General features: G+C 46.6%; 2 protein-coding genes and 1 non-coding gene across 3 annotated transcripts in view; 2 read left to right on the top strand and 1 right to left on the bottom strand.

The window, feature by feature from the left end:
- The window catches only part of LOC104999189 (low affinity immunoglobulin gamma Fc region receptor II-like), a 7,842-nt gene extending 4,333 nt beyond the window's left edge, over positions 1–3,509 (top strand). The window contains exons 3-5 of the mRNA XM_010854698.1: positions 3–94; positions 1,738–2,004; positions 3,086–3,509. Coding sequence (XP_010853000.1) covers positions 3–94; positions 1,738–2,004; positions 3,086–3,264 — 538 coding nt within the window. The 3' untranslated portion in view covers positions 3,265–3,509. The remainder of the gene's footprint in view (positions 1–2; positions 95–1,737; positions 2,005–3,085) is intronic.
- A 3,049-nt stretch (positions 3,510–6,558) lies between these two features.
- TRNAG-GCC lies at positions 6,559–6,629 on the bottom strand. Its single transcript has one exon. It is a non-coding gene; the product is annotated as a tRNA-Gly (tRNA).
- Positions 6,630–7,063: 434 nt separating this feature from the next.
- Positions 7,064–9,579, top strand: HSPA6 (heat shock 70kDa protein 6 (HSP70B')). The gene has a single exon (XM_010854695.1). The coding sequence runs from the start codon at positions 7,311–7,313 to the stop codon at positions 9,240–9,242; it is 1,932 nt and encodes a 643-aa protein (XP_010852997.1). The 5' UTR covers positions 7,064–7,310; the 3' UTR covers positions 9,243–9,579.
- The last annotated feature ends 2,251 nt before the right edge of the window (positions 9,580–11,830 follow it).

Below are 11,830 nucleotides of genomic sequence, written 5' to 3'. Positions count from 1 at the left end.
AGCTTTAGGGCCGGCAGCAATGACAGTGGGTCCTACAGGTGCCAGAGGGAGCAGACCAGCCTCAGCGACCCTGTGCATCTGGATGTGATTTCCGGTCAGTGGAGGAGGCCCTGGAGAGTCTGGGAGAACAAGGGGAGATGAAATCTGCTTCCATGCAGAGGTTTTTAGGAAAGGGCAGTCACCTACTTACTGGAAAGCACGGCTGTGAGTTGTTTGAAGTGGTTTTGGTCTACTCATTTCCCTTCTCAACCCACCTCCTCGGCTTAGTATGAGTGGTGAGGTGGAAGTTCCTAAGAGATTTCTCAGAATATGTTGGGCTCTTTTGTCTTGGTGCTGATTGAGCAAGAAGGTGACCAGGCCACCAACAGGCATCTGGGTGTGAGAGAAGCAGAAGAAAATCTCTAATTCATAGAAAGCTTCCCATTTTTATGGCAGAGTCAAATGCACAGACACAGCACAACTGAATCCTGCTGCTGCTGCTGCTGCTAAGTCTCTTCAGTCGTGTCTCTGTGCGACCCCATAGACAGCAGCCCACCAGGCTGCGCCGTCCCTGGGATTCTCCAGGCAAGAACACTGGAGTGGGTTGCCATTTCCTTAGCCCTGGGAATTACTAGCCATCTAAACATGATGATTTCATTCACCTTTGAGCCTCAGTTTCCTCACTTGCTAGTGGAGATACCACTGCCTCCCACATGAGGTCCTGGTGAGAATCAGCATTTCCCTAATCCCTGTCCCCTGTCTGTGCAACTGAGGTGAAACTCGTGTCTTTTAAATTTCTATTTATTTATTCATCTATGGCTGCTCTGTCTTCGTTGCTGTGTGTGGGCTAGTGTCTAGTTGAGGTGCATGGGCTTCTTATTGAGGTGGCTTCCATAAATATAACTTGGTTGGTGTCATGATTTGCTGAAGGGTCTAAGTGTGGTTGACTGGCACACGTGTGACTGTTGTCATTTTTTCTTATCTCCCTGCTCCCTTCCAAGGTATCTGCTGTTTCCTACCCTTTCTTTCCAATTTCAACTCTGCTCTGTCCTATAACTTCAGGAAAAAAGTCAGTGTGGGCTGAGATCAGGATTAGAAGTAGCTACCTAAGCCTCTATTCCCTACGGAACAAAGAAATTAAATATTTTTCCGCAGTAAAAAAATGAAATTTGGGAGAAAAAATACACAGCCGGCTAATGGCCCACCCATGTCACTGCTGCCTTGAGACAAAGTCCCCACTGAATTCCACGTTTACTAACATGCACCAAGTAAACCAATATTTGTCGGTGCCCGTGACTCTCCCCAAGGACACAGGTCTCTGCTGCGTCCCCCTCACATGCTGTCTTCTCTCTCAGACTGGCTTCTCCCCCACCTCCCTCGGGGAAAGTGACTGCACTCCGGGTCCCCTGTATCCTCCTGCAGAGGCCTCTTGGGCCAGAAGGGCTGCAGCTGCGTCTCCCAGGATGGGAACGAGAAGACAAGCATATCTGAACACCTACTGTGTGCCAGCAACTACTGTAGACAGTGCAGCTAATGGTACTATTGTGACTAGTTCCGCATACGAAGAAACTGAGGTCCAAAAGAATTATTTACCCAGGATCACAGGGTGCATACACGAAGGAGCCAGAATTAGAGACCAGGGGTGTGTGAGTCCACATTTAAACTCCCCCCGACACACACTGGCCCCTGGAGGGATAGTCTGGGTCTCAGATCTGAGTCAAGACCTTCCGGGTCCTGCGGTCCCTATGTGTCTTTCAGACTGGCTGCTGCTCCAGACCCCCAGCCTCGTGTTCCAGGAAGGGGAGCCCATCATGCTGAGGTGCCACAGCTGGAGAAACCAACCTCTGAATAAGATCACGTTCTACCAGGATGGGAAATCCAAGATATTTTCCTATCAGCGCACCAACTTCTCTATCCCACTCGCCAACCTCAGTCACAGCGGCCAGTACCACTGCACAGCGTTTATCGGGAAGATGCTACACTCATCACAGCCAGTGAACATCACTGTCCAAGATGGGAATGAAGGTTGTTCAAGGAGATGTACACCTTGGAAAGATGGGTAGTGAGGGGATTACTAATCTTCTGGACTCCAGAATGTTTGTTTTCCTGGGAGCGCCTGTTTAACATAAACAGGAACCCTGAAAGTCCTAGCTTGGCCTGATGGTTGTATGAATATGAAGCTGTGTTCCCCGTCATTTCTCAGGGATTATAGAAATGGGTGTCATTTATTTGGTGTTTTAACTCTCAGGGGACAAAATCCACCTTTTCAAGCTCCATATCCAATTCCCAGACATTGCCATTCTCCCTCTTTTGCATCTCACTCAAACCACTCTATCACGTGTCTCTCCCGGCGTCTAATGCTTGCTGCGTTTCCCTACTGAGCCTCTCACCCTAGGATCGACTCTTAGCTTGCTGCAGCCATGTTGGCATTAGAACCTCTCTCTACACATAAAGAACTAGACTTCTGCCTGTTCTTGAGAAACTGTACATTGTGGAATCCATATTATGTCCTTTCAGACGGTATCACAGATTATTTATGCCAGCCTGATGTTCATTAGTGAGTACCCAGCCCTGGGTTCAGAGGAGGTGGTGAGTGAAGATGTGTTGATGTCATCTGTGTATTCCCGAGTTCAATGTTGCCCAAAGGCTGTTCCCCAATCACATAACTCTTTGAGAGCCCTTTCAGAATGAAGGGTTCTGTGGTCAAATTAATGCAGAACACACTACATATTCTTTTCCTCTCCTTTTATATTCATAATGCACACCAAAGGCTTCAAGAAGCCCTGTCTCAAAGAAAACTTTTAAATTGAGCCTGGTAAGGCATTTGCTAAACTCAGGTAACCACAGAACCCTTCTTCTTCTATAACTTTTCTTAATGTTCTCCAGAACAGATGTGTTTGAGGTCATCCTTTGGGAAATGCCGATCCAGCACTTTATTTGGGAAGGCAGACAGACGAAGCGATCCACTGAAGACCTCCTGGGGTAGCTGTCTGCTCCTGGCCTTGGCTTGGGTTGCTTTGCAAAGACTCCTCACTAGGGACATGACTGTTCCAAATTTCTGTCTTAACAACTGTAATTTTTCCTATCCCTCTGCCTCTCCGATTAGGTCCAGCAGTTCCACTCATCTTTTCACCTTGGTATCAAATCACTTTCTGCCTGGTGATGGGACTCCTTTTGGCAGTGGATACAGGCCTGTATTTTTCAGTGCAGAGAGACCTTCAAAGCTCCATGGGAGACGGGAAGAATAACAAAGTCAGATGGAGCCAAGACCATCAGGACAAATGACCCTTCATTCCATGGTGTAACAGCAGTAGTGGCAGCAACTCTTCAGTCCATAACTTTCCTCTTCCCTGGCCTCACTTTGACAATAACCTGGGCTAAGGAGCCTCCAGGGAAAGAAAAGACCTGTGATCTCCAGATCAAGTAGAAGGTAACAGGCCCTACCGCTGCTGCCGCCGAGTCACTTCAGTCGTGTCTGACTCTGTGTGACCCCATAGACGGCAGCCCACCAGGCTCCCCCGTCCCTGGGATTCTCCAGGAAAGAACACTGGAGTGGGTTGCCATTTCCTTCTCCAATGCATGAGTGAAAAGTGAAAGTGAAGTCGCTCAGTCGTGTCCGACCCTCAGCGACCCCATGGACTGCAGCCTACCAGGCTCCTCCATCCCTCCCTTCACTGATTTCCCAAAGGCTAAGGCACAGTCCCCACCCATCCAGCTCTACATGGACTCACAGCAAATGTGTTCTCCCAGCTCCTCGCTAGAGGCTCCTCAAATATATGAAGCCTCAGTAAATCCTGGTGCTTCTTTCAAAGTAAATCCAACAATCTTCTCACTTCTCACAGGCTGCAGAAGGGCTCATGGGGGCCGGGGCTGCCTGGAGGGATGGCACAGCCTCAGGAGAGGGGTGGACGTGGCAGCATCTTGATCCAAGCCACCATCCTCTCTTACTTGGATTACTGCAACAGCCTCCTGCCTGGTCTTCCTGCACACAACCATGTCACCCAACAGTCTATTCTCACAACAGCCAATGTGTGTTGTATCTGTCACTTCTTTTCTGGAAGCTATGTAATAGCTTCCCCCTTGCATTTAGAGTAATAGCTAAAGCCTTTGCAATGTTCTACGAGGTACTACATGATCTTGCTCCTCAATGCCTCTCTGACCTCATTTATTGCTCTGTTTTGCTTCCTTGGACACTTCAATTATACTTCTGCTACAGGTTTATGTTATTTACTGTTTCTGAAATGTTCTTACAGATATCCACATCATGCTTCTTCATGGTCTTTACTCAAATATCACCTCATCAGTGAGGTCTCCTTGGTCATTCAACCTAACCTCACTCCTCCACCATCTCCTAATCCTGCTCTCCTGCTTTATTTTCCCCCATTGTTCTCATCTCCAGCTGAATATGTTCAGTTGTTTATTGCTGTATTTTTTCCCCCATGGATGTATCACCAACTGACTACTCCCTCTCTCATTAAAACATGCTCCAGGAGATCTGGGCCTTTGTTTTGTTCACTACTATATACTTAAGAGTCAAGGTCAGGGTCTGGCACATGATAAGACCCTCAATACATATTTATGGAATCAGTAAGTTCTTCAGCATTCAAAATCAGACACTTTTTTAAAAAGTACATCTACTCCATCTTACCAGAAGCAGAAGTCCAATTCAGTACTACTGAACACCCTACTAGATACTACCCAAAATATCCCACTAGTACATGCATTTCAGTTTTGAATGTTATCTGTCTAAACTCATTTTTTACTTTCACCCATCACATCTTGTAAAGTAGTGTATTAGTTGGACCTACTGCCCTCTAATTGAATGGACTTTCTAATCCTGTACAGTAGCCGTGGAAAGCATACTAAAGAGAGAGTTGAACAACTTGGATTTGTGTTTCTACCATTTGCTAGGTGCTTTGTCTTGAAGAATTCATTTAACTACTCTATGAATTAGATTCTTCTTCTGTGAAATACTGATAACTTTATCTCCCTCCCCAGGGATATCATGTGAGGTTAAAGTGTAACAACATACATGGAAGCATAATGTCTTTGGAACATAGTAGATGTTTAATAAATGCTTATGGAATCTGATGTCTTCAGAGCACACTATTTGGCTGGCACTTTCCCTTTAAATAGATAATATTGCTTTTACTATAGTAACTGGGGAAAAAAAAAATAAGAAGGTCTAACTTGGAGTAGGGACGAAATCAAAGGTAGAACTGTGGGTGAGTTATGTTTCTGGGGCTAGTCACATTGGAAAAAAAATGGGGATAACCCTGTTTGACTAGCTCTAGCCAGTATACTAAGCTCATATGCTGTAAAAATACAATCTTAGTGGCATAAATCATCAAAGGTTTATTTCTCACTCATTTTCTGCTATATACGTGGAAGACTTCCTAAGGAAGCTCTCTCTCATGGGATGGCTCAGGTTTATACTATACTTTGATTTTAACACCAACTACCACACATTGCCAAAGAAGGCAAAGAGAACAGTAACAATTAGGACAGTAATTAAATGCACTCTGTCCAAAAGTAACATACACATACTTAAATTTCATTAATCGAAACAAGTTGTACGACCTGACCTCAAGAGGCATGCAATTGCAATCCTTTTTTGAGGCTGAAAAGAGGAGACTCATCCATATTTTTAAGCATCATCGATATCTAGCACACTAAGGCTCCTTACTGGACTGTTGTTAAGGGTTAAAATGAATAAAGTATATGTGGCACCATAGGATAGACATAGCAGATCACTCCTCTTTTTCTTATCAACAGAAGCTTGATTTTTTCAGATATAGAGCAGGTACATAGTTTAGGGGAAACAGGAATCCTCTTTTGCTCCTGGATGAAACCAGAGACTTCTACAGCTATAGAACGTCTTAGAAAAGATGAAGTTCAATCTCCTCATTTTAAAGCTGAGAAAGCAATGAACCAGATGGTTGAAATGATTTGTTCAAGGATGTACAAGTAGTTGGTGTCACAGATCTGTACATACCGTAACTGGACTGCACTGTATAATTTGTTCTACAGCTTGTTTTAGAAGCTGTAGGACTCTTGGAACTTGGAACTCTTGGGGGTAGATGTGTAGGGCTTTTGAGGCTGCTGAGGGCTGGGAGAGAAAGTTGGAGCAGCTTGGACAAGGTAGTCCCTGAACTACAGGGCACAGACCCCAGGCCAGGCCACATCTTTCTTTCTGAAGTGAGCACCCTTTTTTGCAGGGCCTTGCCTAAAATATCCTGACTTTTGACACACAGGCCTGGGCAGCCTAAACACTGAGAGAGAATGAATTTAAAGCTGACAGCTTCTCTCCCTCTTGGGTTATAAAAATAGGTTCCTTCTTTTTGAGGATGTATAGTTACTCTAGAACAACCTTTATGGAAAAAGAATCTAAAAAAAATAATGGATATATGTAAATGTAAAAGTGATTCACTTTGTTATACAGCAGCAGAAACATTTAAAAACAACTACACTCAAATAGGATTTTTTTTTTTTAATGAAGATCCACTTTAGAAGTTGAATTAAAGAAAAAAAACAGAAAAAAATGTTAAAATGCGGGTACCCTGAAAGAAAAGAGCAGGCTGCATTGGCCGGGAATCGAACCCGGGCCTCCCGCGTGGCAGGCGAGAATTCTACCACTGAACCACCAATGCTACTTCCGTGACCAAGGTTCACAACACTGTCTCTTACCATCATCTCTGACCCTAGGTCCACTCCGTAACAGAAATCTGACCACCCCTCTTAATCACAATTTTGAAAACACAGCCTTCATGTTTCAAGACTAAAATAATAAAACTTTAAACCTCTGTCCTTGAAGCCATGGCTCTAATGCTTTCGGTTTTTCTAGAGCCGTTGGACTCAAAACCGCCCTCTTCAACCAACCAGAGGGAGAACAAGTTTTCACCTTACCATTCTTCTGCCCCAACCGCTCGCCCTTAGAACAAGCCGGGAGAAGCTGGAACTTTCTCTGCAACTCTGAGTCAGACGCTGGTGGGGCCGCCGCTCCCTGCACGGCCCGATCCGCTCGAACCTTCTCCCAGAGTCAGCGCAGCGCCTCCTGGGCTGAGTCAGCCGGAGCGGGCGGGCCGGGCGGCTCTGGGCTCGCCGCGAAGGCGCTAGAAGTTTCGCGGCGGCGGCGGCAGCGGGAGGAGGCGGGTCTTTCGCAACTGGATAAAAAGCTCTTGGAGCCGGAGCCGAGCAGATCCGAGCTGGGCAGGCAGGACAGAGGCGCCGCTGCGTACACCTACACTCCTGAGCAGCACCAACTTTCGCAGGTTCCTGCATCCATCCGACTCTGTATAGCACTGGTCGCCGGAGCGGGAGAAACCACAACCATGTCCGCCGCGAGGGAGCTGGCCATAGGCATCGACCTGGGCACCACGTACTCGTGCGTAGGCGTGTTTCAGCACGGCCGGGTGGAGATCCTCGCCAACGACCAGGGCAACCGCACCACCCCCAGCTACGTGGCCTTCTCAGACACCGAGCGGCTGGTGGGCGACGCGGCCAAGAGCCAGGCGGCCCTGAACCCGCACAACACCGTGTTCGACGTCAAGCGACTGATCGGGCGCAGATTCACAGACCCCTCTGTGCAGTCGGACATGAAGCACTGGCCCTTCCAGGTGGTGAGCGAGGGCGGCAAGCCGAAGGTGCGCGTGTCCTACCGCGGGGAGGACAAGGCGTTTTACCCCGAGGAGATCTCGTCCATGGTCCTGAGCAAGATGAAGGAGACGGCGGAGGCGTACCTGGGCCAGCCCGTGAAGCACGCTGTAATCACGGTGCCTGCCTACTTCAACGACTCGCAGCGTCAGGCCACTAAGGACGCGGGTGCCATCGCGGGGCTCAACGTCCTGAGAATCATCAACGAGCCCACGGCAGCTGCCATCGCCTACGGCCTGGACCGGCTGGGCGCCGGAGAGCGCAACGTGCTCATTTTCGACCTGGGTGGGGGCACCTTCGACGTGTCGGTCCTCACCATCGACGCTGGTGTCTTTGAGGTGAAGGCCACGGCTGGAGACACTCACCTGGGTGGAGAGGACTTCGACAACCGGCTGGTGAACCACTTCATGGAGGAGTTCCGGCGGAAGCATGGGAAGGATTTGAGCAGGAACAAGCGGGCCCTGCGCAGGCTCCGCACGGCCTGCGAGCGCGCCAAGCGCACCCTGTCGTCCAGTACCCAGGCCACTCTGGAGATCGATTCCCTGTTTGAGGGTGTAGACTTCTACACTTCTATCACTCGAGCCCGCTTTGAAGAACTGTGCTCGGACCTCTTCCGCAGCACCCTGGAGCCGGTAGAGAAGGCCTTGCGCGATGCCAAGCTGGGCAAGGCCCAGATCCATGACATTGTCCTGGTGGGTGGCTCTACCCGAATCCCCAAGGTACAGAAGCTCCTGCAGGACTTCTTCAATGGTAGGGAGCTGAACAAAAGCATCAACCCGGATGAAGCTGTGGCTTATGGGGCTGCTGTGCAGGCAGCCGTGTTGATGGGGGACACGTGTGAGAAGGTGCAAGATCTTCTGCTGCTGGATGTGGCTCCCCTGTCCCTGGGGCTGGAGACAGCTGGTGGGGTGATGACTGCACTGATCCAGAGGAATGCCACTATCCCAACCAAGCAGACCCAGACTTTCACCACCTATTCAGACAACCAGCCTGGGGTCCTGATTCAGGTGTATGAGGGTGAGAGGGCCATGACCAGGGACAACAACCTGCTAGGGCGCTTTGAGCTCAGCGGCATCCCTCCTGCCCCACGTGGAGTCCCCCAGATCGAGGTGACCTTCGACATTGACGCCAATGGCATCCTGAGTGTGACAGCCACTGACAGGAGCACAGGCAAAGCTAACAAGATCACCATCACCAATGACAAGGGCCGGCTGAGCAAGGAGGAGGTGGAGAGGATGGTTCGTGAGGCTGAGCAGTACAAGGCTGAGGATGAGGCCCAGAGAGACAGGGTGGCTGCCAAAAACTCTCTGGAGGCCTATGTCTTCCATGTGAAGAGCTCCTTGCAAGAGGAGAGGCTTAGAGATAAGATTCCTGAAGAGGACAGGCGCAAAGTACAAGACAAGTGTCAGGAAGTCCTTGCTTGGCTGGAGCACAACCAGTTAGCAGACAAAGAGGAATATGAGCATCAAAAGAGGGAGCTGGAGCAGATCTGTTGTCCCATCTTCTCCAGGCTCTATGGGGGGCCTGGTGTCTCTGTGGGCAGCAGTTGTGGAGCTCAAGCCCGACATGGAGCCCCTAGTACTGGCCCTGTCATCGAGGAGGTCGATTAAATGGCCCCTCTGGACGGGTCAGCTGAGACTGCAAGGGCTGGGTTTGTGGACTTTCTAGACTTTCTACTGTGATCCTGCCCAACTTAAGGGGTAGGAGTGGAGGAGAATCTTACCCTCAACAGAGAATTTTTTTTTTTGTGGTCAGTATGTTTTATTATTGAGATATTTGTCATTTGACTTATAAAAAATCTTCTCCTACATCAAACAAGCAGAAGTAAAATCATTATGAACATTTGTGTGGCACTTTAATATTGCTTTTACCTACATTTAATGCATTTTGTTACTTGCATGTATGGATTTGTTATATGAAATAATAAAGCTAAATAAACTTTTAGAATTTCTTAGTTTTCTTTCTATCCAATTAAGTAGACGAAGGGGCAGGGCTTTCAGAAGCAGAAATACTGGGGTGGGTTTTGAAGGAGGGATGGGAAGAAAATTCATGAAGCTATGTGCATAATTTCTATAAGGGAAAGCAAGAGGAAGAGTTTGAGGAAGGCACACTGAGATAGTATTGAAGTGTGAGGAGAGAGGAGAGAATTGTGATATTGTGTTGAAAGAGGGAGGGAGGTGGAGTTGGAAAAGCAGAGAATGAAGAGAAACAAGTTTTGGCAAGACCCTAAGATAAAAATTCTGTATTGGGAGCTTAGTTTAGTTTTTCAGTCTATGTGTCCTAATACACGGACAAGAAGTTTATATGCTAATTATTTGCCTCTCATACTGTGACCTTATTGTTCTTTTACCGAACAGACCCCAAGTCCTGGATTCTGGGGAATAGTATTTGTTAGATTAAGAGAGTAAGTCTAGTGGTATAATTAAAATTATTATTGATCTTATCTGTGTGAGAGGAATTGCATGGTCCCATCTGCTTTCTGCTGATGGCCCTAGGATGATGACGATGATGATGGTGACAGTGGCAACTGTGTAGTAAGATGGCTGTACTGGAACCAGACGGGTGTTCCTTTATCTACTCCGCAAGTTAAACTCTGAGCTTCAGTTTTCCCTTCTATTTAATGGGGATGATGATCAAATAAATCTCAGATGTGTAATGAGGGTACAATTAAGTAAGTATGTGAGGAGTGAAGAAGAATGTTAGGCTAGGCATCTAGTATTGAGCAACAAATATTCACTATTACTAATTATTACTAATTGATTGTCGACTATGTACAATCTAATCATCACAGCAACATAACAGTGTATTATCTCTTTTGAAAGTGAGGATCCAGAGGCTAAAAGAGGTTAAACAATTTACTCAATATCCATATCTATTAAGTCAGGGAACGTGGGTAGTGGGGAGAGTTGAAATTAAGAACTATGTCCTGCCTGCTTCTACATTCCGTGCACTGTTAACTCACAAACAGACCATTAAAAAAAAGAAAGATTTCCCCCAGATGTTGTGAAATTGTACATATTATTCCTTTAGAACACAGTTGGACACGGAGCCCTGAGAGAAAAAGTATGTTTTATTGTATCTTTGCATTATTCATTAAGTGAATATGTGCTTTTTATAGCAAGTGACTGAACCAGGGGAGTATCCTCAGGCTCAACTTTACTGCCAGTTAAATGACATAAGAGAAGGATAAGTTTGTGTAAGTTAGTTCCCAATCAGCCCAAAGACTTATTTTTATCTCAGAAATGAAGGTGGCCTTGGTTAGAGGAATGCTACATTATATTTAGCTAAGGGTGATCTGTTGCAGGTTGAGAGGAGATTGCAGTAACGACCCACCTGTAGTCTGGTTGTCAGCTCACATTTTAAACTGCGTTTTCCTGCACCTGGCCCAAGTCTTTTGTGACTTGTTTTACATTGAAAGAACCTGCAAAAAAGAGATGATATCACACACATATTCTGTATTACACTTCCCCTTTCCTGAATGTCCTTCCCACTTCCAACACTGACCACCACAACCTGTTTGTAACTTCTCAAACAGAATGATGGCACCTACGTTTGGATAGTTTCCTCACATTTCAACAATCTCTCTCTCTAAACAGACACAGGTTATAAGAAGGAGAATTCCATCATGCTTAGTTGTGAAAACACTTCAGATCTCATTTGGACGGTATCTATTTTTCTACAGAGAGATTTAAACAAACTAACCACTTTATTACCAAAGAACGGCAATGCCAAAGAATGCTCAAACTACCGCACAATTGCACTCATCTCACATGCTAGTATAGTAATGCTCAAAATTCTCCAAGCCAGGCTTCAGCAATACGTGAACTGTGAACTTCCAGATGTTCAAGGTGGATTTAGAAAAGGCAGAGGAATCAGAGGTCAAATTGCCAACATCTCTTGGATCATCAAAAAAGCAAGAGAGTTCCAGAAAAACATCTATTTCTGCTTTATTGACTATGCCAAAGCCTTTGACTGTGTGGATCACAATAAACTATGAAAAATTCTTCAAGAGATGGGAATACCAGACCACCTGACCTGCCTCTTGAGAAACCTATATGCAGGTCAGGAAGCAACAGTTCGAACTGGACATGGAACAACAGACTGGTTCCAAATAGGAAAAGGAGTACGTCAAGGCTGGATATTGTCACCCTGCTTATTTAACTTCTATGCAGAGTACATCATGAGAAACGCTGGACTG

Source organism: Bison bison, unplaced genomic scaffold (genome assembly GCF_000754665.1).
Source record: "Bison bison bison isolate TAMUID 2011002044 unplaced genomic scaffold, Bison_UMD1.0 scf7180017864346, whole genome shotgun sequence".
Classification (NCBI taxonomy): domain Eukaryota; kingdom Metazoa; phylum Chordata; class Mammalia; order Artiodactyla; family Bovidae; genus Bison; species Bison bison.
The sequence above is the reverse complement of the archived record's forward strand: the minus strand, read 5'-3'. Positions and strand labels throughout refer to the sequence as shown.

What these genes read in the sequence shown, in the direction of transcription:
- HSPA6 (XM_010854695.1), top strand. Translation starts at nt 7,311, where the DNA reads ATGTCCGCCGCGAGGGAGCTGGCCATAGGCATCGACCTGGGCACCACG.